We start from the raw sequence: 19,651 nt of genomic DNA, 5'->3' as shown, positions 1-19,651 counted from the left end.
TGCTAATCATACGATTGTGCACTTTTTCGATCTAATTCGATCATTATTCGGATTATGGAAATATTTCTATCCATGATTAATGTAAAATGGGATAATAATCATGAGAATTTTTGTTGTTTGAAATAATTGTCAAAGTAGAATTATTAACTATATGGCAGAGTCGAAGGTCGATATTTTTAAGTTAATTAATAAATAACAGTGGATCATAAAACCGGTGTATTTGTTAGATGAAAAAGGGCTCGCGCTGGCTTTTTTGTGAACTTTATCTCGAGCCGTGTTTCTTGAACATAGCAAACTGCATAAAATAAATAAAGAATTATTATGATATTCGCTACCAATAATGATTGATGCATTGTTATTGATTCGTCATTATAGAAAAAATAATAAATGAAACTATTATGATTCTAACAATATTGCATTAAAATATTAATAACAAGTTTATCGGATTTGATGATTATCGTTAATGATAGTAACGTACATCTAGACTGCCTTGTCTCATGAGAATCCAGTTGCAATCAAGTTGTTGATCAGCTTGAAGATGATATCGGCCATCTGTCCAAAGAAGAGCTTTGTGCAAGGTCACAACGGCCTCGCCGGCACTCCCGTAAAATCCTGTTACGAACTCTCGTCTCATGTCGTGCGGCGCCAAAGACTCGCTCTAAATTTACGAATAACAAGCCATTTTGATGTAAAAATATTTAAATAATTTTTTCATTATAAAAACCTTCTGCACTCGTAGGCGAAAATCCATCAATCTGTTAGGGCGCATTTCATTATTTTTACAAATAATAGATTATCGTATTAGGAGGAACGAAAAAAAAACAGAAAAAACTTGTACAAGAAAGAAATTGGCAAAGAGTTGTTATCAGAAAGAAAAACAGCGAAGGATATTGTGCGACGGGAAAAATAGTACCTCCGAAGGACCTTCGCGGCCGTGTCTTACGAATCCTGCACTCTGAAAATGTGAATTACTGATTTCGTGATGTGGAACAACTCGAGGCATTGAAACATTATCGCTATTCGTATCGAAAGTCTCGTTTAACGTTGTTACTCATTTTCGTACGTAGAGGCCAAAAGGAACATGAGAAAAAAAAGTAATTCCAGAAAAATATCTCACTTGATGGTCGTCGTCCGATGTAACGATGTATCCATCCAGAGGTGGGCCTTGTACAGAAGTTATTCGAACCATTTCCGATCGGAGTTGCCGCAATCGCATCGAAGAATCGACTCGGTCCCCGGGTTGGTTTCCATCTCGCGATCCACCCAAACAGCCCGTTCTCTTAGAACCATTGTAATTTAAAGGTGGCTCAGAGATTCCATATCCACCGCGATTTGCTGTCAAACCTGAAAGGGAATAAAAATACTTGAATCTCGAAATAGTACTGTGAAAATTATGAAAAAAAAAAAAAAAAAAAAAAGAAAATTGGAGGCGCCGGGTATCGATCCCGGTACCTCTCGCATGCTAAGCGAGCGCTCTACCATCTGAGCTACGCCCCCCGACGGAAGGAAATAATAAATAAATCATTCAACCGTTTAATTATGTATTTCTATATCATCTTGTGGGCTACACTTTTTTTCATTACTTTTGCATTCCTTATCAGCAAATAATTTCTATCTCCTGATAATCAGTATCAATGATAAGGATTAATAAAAAAAAAAGTCGAATTATGGATCGAGCGGTTCGTGTTCAAGAGTTATTATACAACGGCTCCTCATTTCCTTGTATAACACAAGTTTATTGGTATTGATTGTAAATTTTTAAACGTTTTATTAATATGAAAAGCGAAAACGAAGCGTGTAAGACGTCCCATGAGAATCCAGAGGGTGCGTCGAGTGGTGCCTGCGTAGTAGGCGCACAGACAGCGTGCGGAGGTTCGACTCGCTCTGCTTTTTCCTCTCTCTTGTTATTCTCTCTCGTCCTACGGCGTTTCGCACGTAAACGCTCATGGACTGACCGGACGAGACGTCCAGTCAAATGGGAGTTCGAACATCGCAGCTTTTTTATTTAAAAATGGCTGTTGTCACATTCTGCTTGAGGATTTAACTACGAAAGTATTTAAACCGCTGTCATCATATTAAAAATTGATCAATCTCAACAAATAAGTTACACATAATTTTAACAATTGCGAGACTAAATTTGAATCGTTTCTTTGATCATGAAAAGAGCAAAAAAGTTCAGTTGCTTTTTTGAATCACAAGTAACGCATGATCTTCCTTAAATTTTCAAAACGCTTTTCGACCAAGTTTAACGTACCGATTAAATGTATTGTTAATGGATTTGTATTACAGCATATCTTATGAACATGTAAAATAATTAAAAACGCTAGTTTTGCAAAAGCATCAACTGGTAAATGCAAATTTCCACGCTGACACATTTTCACTGGTATTTTTCAAAGAATTATCTGCCTTTTTTCATCGATTTTATTGCAACAAGTCTCATTTTGTTCGTCAACCGGTCCTCTATGAATCCACCATGTAATTGTTTTTTTTAAACTTGATCGTTTCACTGTTGCAGCTAATTGTTCATTAAGTGAAAAAACTTTTTCATTCATAATTTCTGAAGGAATGAGTGGAAAGGAAAAAATCTACGTGGTGAATTCGTAGAGGATCAGTTGAGGAACAAAATGAGACTTGGTGCAATAAAATCGGTTAAAAAATACAGACGATTATTTGAAAAATAACTGTGAAAATGTGTCATCATGGAAATTTGCATCTGTCAGTTGATAGTTTTGTAAAACTATCATTTTAAGTGTTTTTTCACGTTAATAAAATATGCTTGAATATACATATCTACCAACGATAAGTTTAATCGGTACGTTGAACGTGGTCTAAAAGCATTTTGAAAATTTATTTGACTAGCATGCAGTACAGGAGTTACCTTAAAGGAAGTAAGAAAACCTTGCAGAATAACGATTAAAATTCGTTGAATTTGAATAAAAAATAATTATTGTTTGCCCGTTTGCACCTGGCTCATAACAAACGTTCACTCGACAAACAATTTTTTGCATTTCATCCTGAAAGAGTGCTTCGGACTTTGTATCTTCAAGGGTCTACTCCTTACTGTTCGTTTTGACTCGCGATGACTGTGCAATAATATTTGTACCATAGTGAAGTATTATTTCTAGAGTGTGTTACGAAACTTGACCTCTGAATAGTGGGGAGCTGCGAGCGGAAAAGTACTACGTTCGATCGGACACAACGTCAGGCGATTCGGTATAATGACACGTGTCGATGGGCTCACCAAGAGCGAGGAACATTTCGTGTAATCATCACTCCACCACATATACGCAGAGCTTACTCATAATCGAACAAAGAACGCTTTCGACATGTTGTCGCGGTAACGACTCGAGAAAAGCCCATTTTCACAGGCATCCTGCTACAGAACCCAGGCGTTCTATTATTTGTAATTTTAATTCGTATTCCACGATGGCGGATACGAATCGTTACCGAACTCTTTCCAACGGTTTTGCAAACTACTGAAAATTGTTTGGGCAGTCAATCAATGATAAGAGCGATTAAAAAGATGTTGCAGCTCCACATTTTTTTCATTCTTTACTTTTCATTTCAGAACAAAGAACTAGGTTTTCACGTTCTTTCGAGGTTTCTAAAACTAAAGTGCGACACGAAGAACTTGGTTCCAAAAACGAATTATTTTCGGTTGGAGGTTCATACAAATTGAACTTCTGTCGATGTTCGCAGTTGAACGTGAAAAGTTTCGAGAGTTTCTTTTGAATTTCATTGTTAAAGAGTGACGTCAAAAATCCAGAGTTTCGATGCCGAACAGAAAATTGCACAAACAATTTTGCTGCAGCGTTCTATACTCAATGCAGAAGAATGGTGATTTTTTTATGATACTACTTCCGTGCATGATAATCCTGTTCGTCAAATAGTATTACAAATGAGCCATTGTCATGAATGTTTTGTCCAATTTGTTCGATTTAAAAGACGACACACATGACTATGTATCCGCGCGGAAAATAAAATGAAAACGGCGCCAGTGCGCGGATGATCGATCTTCTCATAGTTGCGCAATGTCCTGTTACCAGGTTCAATTTGAAAATATCGCTGGTCAGCGTTCGTAGGCTATAAAAAGTGCGGTTTCGTGTGTCACAACGACAATAGATCGCGAATCATGTCAGCGGCTAAGTTAGCCTTGTGTTTTTGTCTCGTAGCGTTGAGCTCGGTCAGAGCCGACGAGGAGTTCGAGGTCACGACTCCGCAGGGCAAGCTCAAGGGCCTGAAGACGATGACGATTAACGAGGGCAAACCCATGTACAGTTTCAAGGGAATACCGTACGCGAAGCCCAACGTTGGACCTGACAAATTTAGGGTGAGAAAACACTCGGGACTCGGGACGGGAAACCAACTGCCCATTTAAAGGTTCTTCGCAGTTCTCGAAATTAATGAATCTGCCGCGATCCAGGATCCCATCAAGGCCGATGCTTGGGACGGCGTTCTTGACGCGACGCAGCATCGACCGACGTGTGTTTTCTACTGCATGGTCCGAAACGACATTTTCGGTGAAGAGGATTGTCTCTTCATCAACGTTTACACACCGGAAGTCAACCCTGACGCTGGACGCGCCGTCATGGTATGGTTCCATCCTGGCGATTACAACGCCGGGGCTGGCGACGACGATCTTTTTTCACCCGATTTCCTCATCGAGAAAGACGTCGTCGTGGTCACCTTCAATTCGCGAGTTGGTGCAATCGGTAACTCTTTCAAGTTCGTTCTGTCGGTACAATCCTCCATGCAATCTGGCATTTCAACTGCTACCGTGCCACTTCATTCTGACCAGGCCTGCTCCGGGTCAGCGGACATCGTGCGGTCGAAAATATTCGTGAAAACACCTTCGAAAAGAGCTCGACAGACGAGAAAAGAGTTTGCGGTCCCCTGATAACGATAGACACGGTTCTGGGACCTCTTACGGGACAAAATTTGGAATTATTTCCTTTAAAATTTTGAGTCTTTAGCGCGGTACCTTGTGGGAGAACTCGCAATAATATTAATTGTGAAAAAGTTGTACGGTGTTCGAGCTTCGGGGAAGTTTCTATCGTGAAGCAAATTCGTCACGGATTTTTTAAATTTTCTTTAAAAAAACGTTACCTTACGGGACTTTCAAGAAAACATGAGAATTTCACCAATTTTTGAGACTGATTCGCGGTGCTTTCTTCGTCCAGTGGCTTCGCTTTTTTTAAATGAATCGACCATTCCTTTTTTTTCGGTGCCACTGCATCGACATAATAAACTTTCTTTCGTACAATAAAAATGCTCCCTAGGTCATGTGTATTTAAAGTGTCGCACTCAATCATCAACTAGTCAAGTTGAAGTATAAATTTGATCTTTTATGCTATTTGTAAAAGATTTTATTACGTTCTCGCGATGAAAATATTCTCGATGCAAGTGTTTATTAGTTTTATCAATAATTTAGACTTCAATTTATAATCAACATAAAGTAATTGCTAGCTTGACCAGTCATGGAACGGCCAAACTACTTTTCGCAAGATTCAAATGTGCGCCGGAGATTTATGAGAACATTTAAAAACCACTTTCGTCGCTACAGGTTACTTGAATACCGGCGACGCAAACGCCCCAGGAAATGTTGGTCTAAAGGACCAAGTGATGGCTCTCAAGTGGATTCAAGATAATATTCAGAGCTTCGGCGGCTGTTACAACAGGGTGACCCTGTTCGGAGAGGACTCGGGCGGTGCAACTGTTCAATATCACATGCTCTCTCCGATGTCTCAGGGTTAGGATTCGCTCTTTCAAAACCTTTTTCTCCTCTTTTATATTGATCGACGTTTCTATACGAATATAAATTTCCCTGAATCAGGCCTGTTCAAGAACGCCATTTCGCAAAGTGGCGCAGTTCTCTCAACGTGGGCTTACTCATATACGCCCAAGGAAAACGCGTTCGCCCTTGGAGAAATATTGGGCATCAAAACTTCCGACACCGCTGAACTTGTCGACAAACTCAGGCAATTCACCGCCCTAGAACTGGTCGATGCTAGCACGGAATTGTCTAAGAGAGGGGTGAGCATTTGCTGCACGGTTTTAATGACCTTTGAGATTTTAAATTGCGCGATAAACTTTGAAGCTTCACGTTTTAGTTGATTGAAACAATCAAACTTTTCCATCATCCTGCAGCTCAGAACGGAGGAGGAAAAAAGGTTTTAAAGGTCTGGAGAAACGGTATTTTCGATTTTTTCATTGCAGAATTATATGAACGGCTTCATGAACGCTTTTTTGCCAGCTTCCGAGGCCAACGCAGGCCAAGAAGTGTTCTTACCGGCTGATCCATGGGAGCTGATAAAAGCTGGTAAAATTGCTGACGTTCCTTACATGGCTGGAGTAGTCGCTGACGAAGGCGGTCTTTTCGCGCCAGGAAGTGAGTCGATAAGTTCTGTGCATCGTGCTGAATGTCGTTCGTTAATTCTCAAACTTTTGACGATGTTCTCTCCGTTTCGATGTTTCCAGTTATAATGCAAGATCCGAAAATGGTCGACGAGAATTTCGACAAATTCGTTCCGGACGATTTGAACATTACCGACCCCGCACAGCGCAACGAGATCGGTGAATCCTTCAGAAAATTCTACCTCGACGGAAAACCTATCGATTCGGATCCCCAACAAGCTATGAACGTAAACATCCTCCATTTTATTCGGTTACCAAAAAATCGGCTCTTCATAATCAACGCTACTTTTCCAATCCGCAGCTTCTCGGCGACGTCTTCTTCACATACGGATTTTCTCTGTCCACGGAAATAATCAATGAACGTAATTCCGCTCCGGTTTATCAATACGTATTTTCACACCACGATCCTTGGGGTTTCATGAAACATATATTCGGCCTGGAAGACGGTAATTACGATCAAAATTTCATAATCAATCCACCGATTTCTTTATCCACTAAAATGAATTTCTACAAAAAAAAAATGACTCGCCAGGAACCTTGTCAGCTTTTGCAATGAAACTCGAAAGGGACCGCAAGAATATTTTTCGGGGTTGTCGAATAATAAACAAAAGTAAATCGACCGATGTTGATCGCAGTCCACAATTAACAGCGATCAGTCAATAATTGTCATTGATTAGTTTTTTTTTATAGTTTTATTATTATCTTGATCCACTACACACGTTCGTGCTTCGATTGCTTGTCCCTAGAGTGTGTTTTATAGAAAGTGCTTTAGTTGTGTACAGAAATAGGTGTTAGGTCTCGTTATCTTTCGACTTGCTTGTCCGTCTGGTGTCCGTGTTTCGACATCATTTAACAAATGAATCAGTCTGAAAGAGATTTGGCAACGATTGCTCGTAAACAGGTGTCCTCCACGGAGATGATTTGGGTTACTTGTGGTACTCGACCGGTTTCAAAAATAAGCCAATGCCAGGATCGGACATGGAAAAAATGATGCACATTTTGACGGAGCTGTGGACGAACTTCGCCAAAGAATCGTAAGTCTCGTTATCGAAAGTTGGCACTCTTTCGATACTTTACAATTTGGATTTTCGTTGATGGGGATGTTTTTACTTTTCCAAAGAAATCCAACTCCCAATATGGACGGTATGGTGAAGGTCACGTGGGAGCCAAAAGGCAAAGACGACAATTATTTGGACATTAACCTCGAGCCCAAATTGAAGAGTGGTTTGATGACGGACCGAAAGAACTTCTGGGCAGACATTTACAAAAATGTCCTCGGCGATTACTCCAAATTGTTCGCTTGAGTGGTATCTTCGGCTGTTGCGATCGCTTCGTCCATCCGTCAAGTTTGTTGCGAGTTATTAAATAAGTTTGCGCAGCGTTTGGAATGAGTGTTTATTTCTCTTTCGTTTTGATTAATGTCATCGACAATAGCGATTTGTTTCGGTTGATTTGTTTCAGCCTAAAAGTGTATTCAATGCCTCAATAAATTTTACAACTCCGAAATCTCTACTCAAACATATTTTTCAACAAAAATTCGCTGCGCCTCGATTAGGGAGAATATCAAGCTCGAAAGACGTCAAAAAATTTGCAAAAAATTCAAAGATTCTTTCGAAGAAGCAAACTCGCACCAAAATTCGATCAATTTTACCATTTTTTTTTTTTTTTTACTTTCAACAAAAAAGCGATAATTGCTATCGAATAGGTGGGAGAACAGTAAATAGTTCCAAGTATCTAACGAACTTGAGGTCTCAAGGAGAGCACCGAGAATACGAAGCAAACGGGTTTCCAGAGTTTCATCTCTGTCGTGTTGTGTCTCGCGAGATTGCTGCAGTCATTGCTTCGTCACTCGCTCCGTTGTCTAGAAGCAAGCAGGGAAGCAGGACCCGGCTGGTGGTGAATCTCGGTGCAAGCAGCAACACACAGTCGTTACTTCACGTGCACATAAACGAGAGATTGGTACACCTACGAAGAGGACACTAGCGCCTGTGAAACGGTGCACAACACAAAGACCGATTGAAAACACGTGTTCGTAGGCATACCAAAGTCGTTGGCAAATCCTAGACGAAACGCTTTTCTAGGATGCCTTGGAGCGTGCTTTTTTCTGTTGCTTTTTTTCTCACCCGATTCTCGTTTATACTTTACTCCGGAGAACTCCGGTGATGTTTATTCAGTTGAAATGGTTCCCCTGCTGGTGCGACCGGGTCGCCAAGTTCAGGGGTAGTTTAATTTCGTTATGTATCTCCAAAGATGTTTATATACGCGTAGTTTTTATCGTGTGGGAAGATGGCCCTCCATTTTCATGTATACATTCATCGCTCTCGTTTATTCACCACTCACGTACGCAGAGCACGAGAACCAGGAGAGCAGGCGATCGAGGAAGTTGCGTTTCGTTCTCCATCGCTCGTGGTCCATGACAGTCATCTATGGAGAAGCTTAAACGCAGTTTCCGCATGAGACATCGCTGCGAGGATTTTATGATGAGTTTTTATTGGGTGAACGAAGATTTATTTGACCTCATTGAAATATGGAGATAAATTTAGTCTTTTGGACTCCGCTGCTCAACAAGGTTGAGAAAAAGTCATCATTCAGGCTTTTCATCTCGTGCTGCCAGGCTTTCGAAATCGTACATGGCCACATGACCATTTCTGTCGATAGAGATGAGATCAAGATGCTGGACCACTCATGAATCAGGTCTTAAGATGACGCTCGACATCTGTCGATCAGGATCCCATGAAGGACCAGTTGGTACCTTTTTTGCCACGAGGGAATGCTGTGGCCTGGACCAGTTTTGTACTTTCGATACTCCGCCCTTCGTTATTCCTTCTCTTTATTTTCTGGGGGTTTTCTTATTATTTATTGAAGCATCTCATTATATTATTATTATTATTACATTTATGACGACTTTACGTCAACTTTATGAGTGTTTAAATTATTACGTGAAGCTCAAATAAATTTGGTCTGATTATGCTTTGACGTCTCGAACTTGTCATTCAGTGGGATCCCATTTCCACCAATTATAATCAATTACAATAAAGAGCAAAAACAAATAACACGAATCCTAATTGATTTGGGTACAATTTAAAATCGTATTTGCAAAACAGCACTTTTCATTCTTTATGCAAATACAGAGTTTTCTGGTTTCAATGGTGTTCATTCACTCTGATCATTACACAAATAATTGCCTCGAACCCCTTAACGAGTTTTATTAGTTAATTCATTAGGACGTATTCGAAATGTGATACGTTCACATTGCAAAGAGCAATGACAAAAAGAACAAGTCTTTCTTGAAAAATAATTGAAAGTAAAGCGACAAAAATGTCAAGAGAAATGACAGTTTTTGTTCGTGAATTTGAACGAAAATAAAGAATTTCGAATTCATTACATCTGATCTGACAATATTAATGTTTGGTACGAGGAACATTAAACCGATGTAAACATGCGAGCGAGCGCCTCGTGCGTTCGTGTTTCTCTCTCCTTCTCCAAGCTCCGATCCCTCTGTCTCTCTCGCTCTCTGGTTTCCCTCTCTCTCTTTTTCCTTTTCCTTCCTCCGAGCTCGTTCCTCACATGTGTCTCTCTCCAAAGTTTCACTTTCGCTGAAATCGTTGGCTCACCACTCGCTTTCACGTTCGCTGACGATCAGGAGAGCAGAGAGTGTTGAGAGTGCGAAGCCCGAGAAGTTCATACGTCATCGTGGCTCGTTACACGGGAAGGGGATTTGGGAGCGCGTAATTCAGGTACAGAAGGAAACTTCGGTAACGACAAAGATGTAGAAAAAAATGTGCCGCAGCCTCAAGATTTTTCTATTTTGCGGCTCTGCGATCGAAAACTTATTGACGATGCAGGGAGTGAGGAAGGCGCCGTTGGAAAATCATAATTGTGCGATAATGCGTTGCTACAAACATGCTTTCCTGCCACACCGAGATAACGTAATTACGAAAGTTCAGCGGGAGGCTTTTGCCGAGCCCGTGAAGAGGGCAATACGATTTCTCCCACACTCGTTCAGTCTCGGAAGCGAGGGAAGAGAGAGCACCGGGCCAAACACCGTCAGGCTTTACGACTCTGTGAGCTCACAGAGACTTCAGTGGTTCGCGTCTCGCGACGTTTCACGGCGTCCGTCTAACAGGAAATCATAGAGTCGGTGCAAGATATTTTGGCTTCCCCTCGCCCCTGCTTCTCTCTTTCCTACGATTTGACATCTTCTCACGTTCATTTGACTCGCTCCACAATTGTCCAAATCACATATTTGTTGCTCGATTGTTACATCTAATTTTCAGGTTTACCGTTGTTGGATATTTCGAAACAGCGAATCTCCAGCTTTCATGCAGATTTTTCCCCAATGCGTTGCTCACCTCCGCGAGTACAGTTTTCTTCTCTTGATAACATTAATCTGTGAAGAGCTTGATAAAACAACGAATCAAAAAAGCAACAGCGAGGCGACAGTTTTTTTGCACTCGTGCCAGCTCGGTGTGGGGAGGCAGAGCGGCGGGAAAACACGATGGAAAATTCCATTGCACAGTTATTTCACAGTTATAAGTCAATTGTCACGACGCGGAGGGAGATGATTTTGTTGAGGACAAAACACACGTGCTCATGGCCTCATGCGTTTCGATCATAGCGATGCGCCCGATCACGCGATGAACTTGCCGCGAGACTTGATTAAAATTATTGACGTTTAATTACGCGACTGCGCAACGTTCACGATCGTAATCCTTTAGTTATAAGCTTCATCTCAGAGAGCTCACAGAGGATTTTATCTCGCACAGAGAAAAACGTTGATAACGAATATGAAAAAAAGTCACTAAACATTATTTTCGTCTTGTCATCGCCGTTGTTTTTGTAAACGAATTCACTGCTGCTGACCTTCGCGCGGGATTATGAATTTCGAGTCGGAACGCGTATCGATATGGGCACTCCAAGTAAACATACTGCCAGCAACATTCACCGGCTCATTTCTACCAATGAATTCCTTTGAAGATTTTCTTCCAATGAGTGTCTCGAAGGTCGTCAAGAACAGAAAAAATGATGACGCAACACTCGATTCTATTTATTCCAAATTTATTAGAATCTTAGATTCTTGGGAGGCACGTTTTTTAAAAGCAAGAAGACGCTCACGGAGGTGTAACAAATTGGCGTTATCTGTGATGCCAAGAAGCAAGACGAGCTTATCAGCTTTCACATGCTCTTCGAGATACTCGCGACTTCGTGTTTACGAAATGTCTATCGAGCGATGTTGTACTCGTTTATGTTGACGACCGAAGATCCGTATCACACTTGACCCTCTCGTGGTCGCCGAGCACTCGTTTGCGGAGACATAATCGGCCGACGCTCGATCGAGTCAACAGTACGTCGTCAGTCACGACCGAAACAGCAGCGAACATAGAACAAAAATCGTACGAAAAGCAAATATCATAATTGCAATCTCAATATTCGATCAAAGTGGGTGAAACAATCGTTGAGTCATCGTTCCAACGGTTCGGGTCATAAACATGGATTATGCGAGATTTTATTCCGAAAGGTCGTCCAGACGGCAGGAAAATTTGATCCGAAGATTCGGTGAGTAATGAGAGTTCCTCGGACTATATTCGTCGCGACAAACTCTCGAAAATCAGCGTTGAAAGTGCGATTTCAAAAGTGTCGAGTTGAACAACGTTCGGAGCGATGCTCCGACATCATCGGAATAAAAAATTTTCCGTCGTTTTTCGCGTGTAAACTCCAATTTCAAAAATCGAACCTCTCGCTGTTGATTTTTTTTCGAAAATATGGATTTTTTTAACTTCAGCGGAAATGCGTTTCGCCAATCCGGAAGCTATTTCTCTAGCTGCTGGCATGCCCAACCCCGAGACGTTTCCTGTCGCAGCGATATCGATTGTCTACCCAGATAACATCGTGAAGAATCTATCAGGGCCCGAACTGAACGCCGCTCTCCAGTACGGAAGCTCACAAGGGTACGATCTCGATTTACAATCCTCATTTTACTAACGAGATTCTTCCGAGTCGCTTTTTTGTTATGACACGATATCGAGTGATAACGCAATTGTGCCGTGCAATCATTTTTTTCATAAACGCTCAGCAATTCATTAACCTTTATAAGAAACGGATCTGGTCGAAATATCGACCACTGGTTTGGTCGGTATTAAATTCATCGATATTATGCACTAATTTCGTCCTTAAATGACGTTGAAGTTTGCAACGTTGGAGTCCAACGAAACGATGGAAATAAACTCCCCAAAAATTTCAGTAATTCTCGAATTTTCAAAAATTACCAATGTTTTTTTCGTCGAATTCGTTGGACTCGAACGTTGCAAGCTTCAGCGTCGCGTCCCTGAAAGGTTGATCTCCTGTCTGCGGACCAAGCCTAACCGCTTAATTAAACGTGTTCGCAGGTACGCGCCGCTCCTAACCAAGTACCGAGAATTTCAGAAAAGAATTCACAATCCACCCGTCAAGGACGTGGACGTCATTTTTATGCCCGGGTCACAAGAAGGTTTCTGCAAACTCGTTGATCTCTTTCTGAACGACGGCGAGCCCATAATGGTCCAAACACCAACGTATACCGCGACTCTTGGCGCAGTGAGTTGAACCCATGCGGCAACATCCCCCAAAACAACCATTTTTTAAGGAGTTTCGGTACAGGCGATACAATGTTGCCATGCTAAACCATGCTAAAAACACAAAAAATTTCAAAAAGTTCAGAATTTTATAAAATTTGGTCAACATATTCTTTAGTGCCAAATTTGACAATACAAATTTTTAAAGATTTTTCTTCTACACAGTTATCGAGTAATTGATCATAAGAAATCTGCTTTAATGCGTAATTACTCGATGACTAAGTAGAAGAAAATTTTGAAAAAAATTGTGTTTTCGCACTTGATGTTGAAGAACATTGTCACCAAATTTGATCAATTTCTTAATATTTAGACTTCTGTACCGAAACTCCTTAATCTCATTCAGAATTATCGATACTGTCCAGTTTCACTCTTCATTGTGTTGCACGTTTCTGATTGATCTCAGTGCAGTAAAACCTCTCATGCCCGAACCACTACACGCTTTTCAGGCTGTTTTCGGAATCATGAAATCTCAGAAGCAGCCGACGGTCTGCTGTTGGAGACAAAGGCCTAGGAACGAGCTTGGAAAAGCGTGTGGTAATTCGGTCATGAGCTAGGCGAGGACTCTACTGGGATCTGTCGAGAAAGACGTTTCGTATACAGTTACGATTGCAAACTTTGCTGGCACGTAAGTTCGTTCAAATAATTGTTCTCGGAGCGTGTCCGGCTGAATCGACGTCGGATTCGTTTGTCTTTGATAATTTGGAATTTTTTTTCCCAGATTCGTCCAATGGATCCCGAGTTCATTGGTATCCCACAAGACAAAGATGGCGTCATTCCGGAAGAGATAGAGAAAATCTGCGGAGATCGGGTTCGACTGAAAAAGCCGCTACCGAAGGTGAGCAAGCGTGGGGAAATAAAATTGAAGAGTTTTAGTATCGCGAGTGGCTGAATTTGGCGTTTAATGAATCCGCAGCTGCTCTACGTGAATCCGACCGGTGCAAATCCCACAGGCACAGTGCTTACGTACGAACGAAAAGTACGAATTTACGAACTCGCTAAGAAATACGATTTCCTCATAATCGAAGACGATCCTTACTACTTTCTGCACTTCATGGACAAGCTACCACTCTCGTTCCTCTCGATTGACACCGAGGGCCGAGTCATTCGACTCGACTCGTTCAGCAAAGTAATCAGCGCCGGTGTTCGCCTCGGTGCTGTCACAGCTCGCAAGGAAATCCTTGATAAACTGACAATGAATGTCGAAAATTCAGTTCTGCATGCTTCCAGTTTGTCTCAGGTGAGTTTCGAAGGAACTGATGAAGAGATCTTTTTAATCTTTGGTAGAAAAATCCATTGATTTCGTCAGGAAAAAAAAGAATTTTCGGATTGTTCTCCACAAAAGTGGGCAGCAGTTCGTTTCTTCCCTTCAGAAATCCGCTATTCGATCTGAAAGTGTGTCAGACCATTGAAAAGCTAAGGAAGGATCTTCGTTCGTCTTACGAAAATCCATTTTTTTCAATATTACTTCCATTTTAACGGCGTGACAATTTCTTTTACGCAGATGCTGATATTGCAGCTCTTCAATGCGTGGAGCATCGAGAGATTCGAGCAACACTTCAGAGAGATTCAAAAGTTTTACAGAGAAAAGCGAGACTTGATGTTGGCTGGTGTGGAAAAACACTTGTCTGGTTAGCAAATCAGCGTAATGCTGAATAAGTTTTCACTGAAATTTTCAACGAGGCATGATTGCGTTGAGTTTCTATAATGTTCGATAAAACAACGCGAAAGAAATCGATCGTGCGCCCAATGCACAGACAATTTTGTCAAATGACAACTGTTTTTTTAAGGTATCGCGCAGTGGTCCGTACCGAATGCTGGCATGTTTCTGTGGGTCAAGGTTCCATGTGTAGAAAACACTCTGAAATTAACTCTGGAGAAGTTGGCACCGATGGGGGTTTTCGTCGTGCCCGGAAATGCCTTCAATTGGGACTCCAAAGAGCGCGACGAAAACATGCGGTTTTCTTACAGCTTCGCATCAGCGGACGATATTGAAAAGGTGAAGAATAACCGAATTTTCGATTGTTCATTTGCACGATGAGAATATTTTTCCATTTTACTGAAAAACATCGAAATTTTTCATCCAAGTATTGCTTCTTCAATGTCCAAAGAATATTTCACCGTTGAGAATCGCTTTTTCTGCTTTTTCTTTCAGGCACTTTCGATCATATCGAAAGTCATACGGGAAGAGGCCCAGTCCAAAAAGTTGACTAGCGCCTGATCATCATCGAGATTTTCCACGTAAATATCGTAAAGCTAGTGCGACAGGTTCACAGAGTTTTTCTGACAGAATTTTTCTGTACGATCGCTGTGTTACCGATTACAACGTCAAGCACGAAGTAATCCCAAAAGCGTTGTTTTTCAATGAACTTTCAGATCTTCAGTTATGCAAAATATCAATAATCGTGCAATAAAATTTTAAAAAATTCAATTGTATGTAACCACGTGTTGAAATCTTGATAATTACTCGCGTGGCAAGTTGCCGCATGCCAACGACTCGCAATGTCATCTGATTCTCAATATTTTTCGTTATCCTCGGCGATTCTCACGTGAGAAGCGAATGAAGTAAGAAATTCTAAATCAGGTGAAAAAAAATAAAAAATTCCTCTTCTGCGAACCTTTCGTCAAATTCGAAGCCCTTATTACGTATATCGCGACTTGGATCGTCTAGGGGTGGAACAAGGAATGTACGAACAGGGGTGTATGAAGTCCACCCTGCGGATACGCAGGGTGGAGCAAGCGTGTTTCTCCCCCGTGGAATAGTAAAAAAAGCAAAAATCTTTTCGTTGAGCGCGCGCACTTACCGAACACGCACATTCGCACAGCTATCGTTGCTCTCGTCTCGTGAACGAACAGGCAGAACTGTAGGGTGGAAATACGTTTGTTTTCACTCTCGATGGATGTTGGCAACCCCGACGAAACACCCGGGAAGCACGTGATCAAGAGGGTTGAAATTTTCAGAAGGTAAGAGAAAGACCTCGTTGCCGAGAATTGTGGAGGGAAAACGCATCAGCGTTTATTCCTGCCATTAAATGGCACTTGCATTAATTGAGTATGAGAAAATGAAAATGCAAAAATTGTCTATTTCGTAAAAATTTTCTCGATAACCTCGTTAGTGATTCAGCTACGACATCCTCGAGTCACAATAGGAAATCCGCAGAGGCCTACCGATAAACTTGAATTGGAAGAATTCCAGGAATCTGGAGCATCGTCGCTCCATATCGCTTTGACTCGTGAAGCGCCGAGTCGGGCTCCTGAAAATATTCAAATATCGCGTTTTCCACGTTTTTCAATAATCGAGCTTGTTTTTACAATAAAAATGAATTTTCCCCGCGTTCCCTCGTCAGTTACTTTACAAGCGTTCCTAATTTCGGATCTCGGCTAATTTCACCCCGCTTCCGAGTGTTGATCCTCACAAGTAAAATAAAAAAAGCGTCCCGAATATAAGTTCACATAGTACGATTAAAACTCCGCGATAAAATCGAATTTGCTTTATTTTCGAAGCGATTGATTGCGCATGGAACAACAATATCGCGGTAGTTCATAACCGCGGAGCGTTCAACGAGGACACGAGAATGTGCGTGTTCCCCCGTATGGACTTGAGTGGTGCCCAGTGGGAATCGATATCGGGCTGCACACACATTTTAAGGGGGTTGTCACGTGCACGTACGTGCGGTAGGACGCCGGGGTGGTCGTTGTTCATCGTGAAACTCGGCTGACGTCCGTACACACATCGGCGAACAGGTAAAAAAGTAGGGAAAAAAGGAAAGAAAGAAAAAAGCGTAATAAACGAAGAAGAACGGGGACGAATCGGAGGGGCGCGGGTTGCGGGAACGTGTGTAAACATCGGATGAGAATGAGAGAGCGAGGGGTGAGTTCCGATGAAGGAAAGGGGGTTGAGAGATTGGTCGAATGGATCCTCGCTGTTCATGGGAGCCTGGCAAAGCGAGACGCGACCTTGCTTAAGTGGCACCGAGGCTGCCTTGAGGATCGGGTCTCTGCATGGGTCTATCGCGTGAGCGTACACGATCTCGAGGTCTCGAGATGCACGAGTGATACGCGAAGAGGCTCTCCCGTTGCGAAAAAGATGCGAGTCTATTTTTTTTCACGTTTCTTTGGAGGATCGAAGCGTCGCGGATGCCCGCCATCGTGACAGGGACTCATCGAACGCGAGAAGGTCGGAAAGCTCGATCGGGGCTCACCCCGGGGCTGGAAACGAAATCGCTCCGGGGCGATGGAGCACCGCGTCGCAAAAAAGATAAATAAATGTATACGCTCGAGCTCAAACAGAAGTATTAGAGCACGAGCACGGACGCTTTGCCATCCATACACGCTCTGCGCTCTCGTGCGGGCATCAACGGGAATCTGTATACAGGCCTGAAGCAGCGCACCGAGGAGAGCTGAAACCGAGAGAAGGGTAGTTTTCGCACTGTATAAACATATACGCCCTGGACATCAATATTCGTGTTATATGTGTATACCAAACGTATGAATATTGCATGTATAGTTGAGCATTTTGTATCGCCGTTAACCGGTGAACATGACACACGGCGGGGTAGTTTGCCTCCCCGGGTGCGAGAGCTTCTCGCTCTCTTCGAGTGCTCAAGGGAGAAAAAGAAAATGGAGAGACGCTCGAAAGTGTTCGACCTCGACTTCTCACCTCTCTCCGCATCTCCCATAGGATGAGTTTTTATTCGATGAGATGCGGAACGATTGGATGGCTCAACCCCGGGCGTTCCGTTGCCCAAAGTCCTCCGAGGGGCGGGCTTCCGACGCTCTCGAAAGCATCGATGGCTATCCCTGTTCATCTGCTTGAGAAAAAAGACGAAGACGAGCCCACTTTTTGCACAGGAGTTTACCCACCCTCGCTTCTGGGGTGCTGGCTTTGTCAAGCTCTTTCTCCTCGCGCGGGCGTTGCCGTTATTGAAAACCGGTGAAACAAGGAGGTCTATCGAGCCCTACCTCCTTAACAGGAACGCAGAACTATGGCTGGGGCTTTCGTCAAATCCTTAATAAATCTCATTATCGCCGATAGCTTTTTTCACGTCGTTTTTTTCGAGACTTTATTTTTAAGTTTTTTTCACGTTTGAGAGGAAATTTTGATCGACGCAGTGCTCTTGCCGGAACGGACGCGATCGGGGGACGATTAAAAAACTAATGATTGCTCTATTTTATCTTTAGGGGAACGCTCTAATTGAGTTTGATCATCTACCAAATTAAGGGGTTCGGAGTATTTGGAACAGGGCCGAACTTTTTTCTCCAAACTTCTGCTAAATAAATTCTCTCAACTTTGGAATCTTGCTGGAGACACGAGATTCGACTCTTATTTTCATTGCTTTATCGTAATATTGTATACCAAACAGTATAGCGAGAAGACCCGCATTGGCTCGATAACCGATAAATAGACATGGCTGCCGATCGGAAAATAGGAGTTCCCGATTGGTTCTCGTAGCCGGACGACATACGAGAGTTAGAGCTATTTCTGTGCGGCGTTCATGCGCGCGTTACGACCTCCTACGGTTCGCGTTCCGTTTCACTTTATCCTATACACCTATATACGGGGACGCTAGGGGCAAAAGGGACGGAGGGGAAAAGCGGGGCATCGTTTTTGGCGGTGACTTGAAAGATTCGACATTCCCGGATGCCTGCGACCGTCACAAAGTTGTTTATTTTGTCGCAACGATGCTTTTTTGTCGCTCTCGTTAGCTCGGCGTCGTTCCAAGCGGTTCGCGATTCGTCCCAAACTTTCATTTTGCCCCGTCAATATATCTACACGCAGAGGGAGCTGGACGGAGCGAGCTCGGGGAGTGTACAATAATACTCGACAAAAAGAAGAAGGTGCAAGAAGCGAGAATCGATAAATCGAACCGCGGAGGCGTCCTCGAAGTCGCCAGTCCGTGGAAACTCGACCGGAAATGGAACAGGGAGCTATGAAGTCGCGGAGATCGGAGCCAATATGTTCGATAGCAGGAGTTCTCTTATCGGTTTCGAACACCGCGAAAGGTCCCTGCGGCTAAGAGCGAATACGTTCGCACGCACACACGTGAAAATCTGAATTAATTGACAACCGAACGAGCCTCAGTTTCTTCGGCAGCTCCAACGAAAAAACTCCCCCCATCGCGAATACCTTCGGACGCCATTTCTCCCCATTCCCTGCTTAGCTCCACTCGGGGTTGACTCTGGCTTTGTGTTTATTGGAAAACAAGGGCGGTTCGGTATCAGGGCAGCACGAGCTTCGAGGCGGTGAAAATCAACCCCCTGCGACGACTCGCGTGGGGTTGATCAAACACCCGGCGCGCGCTCTTCCGGGAGGAAGAGCGTTGCCCATTGCTTCGCCTCGCAACCTACCCATTGTGCTACCCGCACGTGTTACAATACCGAGTCACCGAACGAAACAGCCGGCCTCCCTCGGCATCAGCACCGAAGGGACGAAGCACCGCGAGGCTTCGGGGGGAAACGAATTGCCGGCACCAATGCATATTCGTGTACGTTTTAAATAGCATCTGTTCAACCAACGGGAACGAGCACCACCCGAAAAATCCTGAGCAGAGGAACCGTGCTGAAAAAATGTTCGGTTTACATCCTTTCAATCGTTGAAACTAAGAAATTACGAAAAAGTTTTGAATTCT

The 19,651-nt window shown here is 42.8% G+C and overlaps 3 protein-coding genes and 1 non-coding gene across 6 annotated transcripts in view; 2 read left to right on the top strand and 2 right to left on the bottom strand.

Moving 5' to 3' along the window:
• The window catches only part of LOC122409853 (xaa-Pro aminopeptidase ApepP-like), a 51,671-nt gene that overhangs the window by 5,646 nt on the left and 26,374 nt on the right, over positions 1-19,651 (bottom strand). For 2 of the 3 annotated variants that reach the window (XM_043417725.1, XM_043417723.1), the window contains exons 2-4: positions 1,118-1,344; positions 914-955; positions 479-658 (exon numbers count right to left, since the gene is read on the bottom strand). In XM_043417725.1, the coding sequence (XP_043273660.1) occupies positions 479-658; positions 914-955; positions 1,118-1,344 (449 nt within the window). The remainder of the gene's footprint in view (positions 1-478; positions 659-913; positions 956-1,117; positions 1,345-19,651) is intronic. The other variant, XM_043417724.1, reaches the window with a different exon arrangement.
• On the bottom strand, positions 1,425-1,497 carry TRNAA-AGC (transfer RNA alanine (anticodon AGC)). The gene has a single exon. It is a non-coding gene; the product is annotated as a tRNA-Ala (tRNA).
• On the top strand, positions 4,101-7,920 carry LOC122409855 (juvenile hormone esterase-like). The gene is made up of 9 exons (XM_043417729.1): positions 4,101-4,330; positions 4,424-4,712; positions 5,564-5,749; positions 5,834-6,033; positions 6,217-6,388; positions 6,478-6,641; positions 6,716-6,860; positions 7,316-7,448; positions 7,535-7,920. Exons 1-9 carry the CDS (start codon positions 4,133-4,135, stop codon positions 7,716-7,718), a joined length of 1,671 nt encoding a protein of 556 aa, XP_043273664.1. The 5' UTR covers positions 4,101-4,132; the 3' UTR covers positions 7,719-7,920.
• LOC122409859 (kynurenine/alpha-aminoadipate aminotransferase, mitochondrial-like) lies at positions 11,712-15,463 on the top strand. Its single transcript, XM_043417734.1, has 8 exons — positions 11,712-11,970; positions 12,197-12,362; positions 12,801-12,987; positions 13,744-13,860; positions 13,939-14,262; positions 14,527-14,653; positions 14,813-15,021; positions 15,178-15,463. Exons 1-8 carry the CDS (start codon positions 11,904-11,906, stop codon positions 15,241-15,243), a joined length of 1,263 nt encoding a protein of 420 aa, XP_043273669.1. The 5' UTR covers positions 11,712-11,903; the 3' UTR covers positions 15,244-15,463.

Source organism: Venturia canescens, chromosome 4 (assembly GCF_019457755.1).
Source record: "Venturia canescens isolate UGA chromosome 4, ASM1945775v1, whole genome shotgun sequence".
NCBI lineage: Eukaryota > Metazoa > Arthropoda > Insecta > Hymenoptera > Ichneumonidae > Venturia > Venturia canescens.
This window is presented reverse-complemented; position numbering and strand designations above follow the sequence as displayed.

Excerpts from the sequence above, each read along its gene's own strand:
- LOC122409855 (XM_043417729.1), top strand. The coding sequence starts at position 4,133 with ATGTCAGCGGCTAAGTTAGCCTTGTGTTTTTGTCTCGTAGCGTTGAGC. Across the intron at positions 6,642-6,715 it reads ATCCCCAACAAGCTATGAAC|CTTCTCGGCGACGTCTTCTT; the intron begins GTAAACATCCTC and ends TCCAATCCGCAG. Across the intron at positions 7,449-7,534 it reads ACGAACTTCGCCAAAGAATC|AAATCCAACTCCCAATATGG; the intron begins GTAAGTCTCGTT and ends ACTTTTCCAAAG.
- LOC122409859 (XM_043417734.1), top strand. The coding sequence starts at position 11,904 with ATGGATTATGCGAGATTTTATTCCGAAAGGTCGTCCAGACGGCAGGAA. Across the intron at positions 11,971-12,196 it reads AAATTTGATCCGAAGATTCG|CGGAAATGCGTTTCGCCAAT; the intron begins GTGAGTAATGAG and ends TTTTAACTTCAG. Across the intron at positions 12,363-12,800 it reads CAGTACGGAAGCTCACAAGG|GTACGCGCCGCTCCTAACCA; the intron begins GTACGATCTCGA and ends ACGTGTTCGCAG.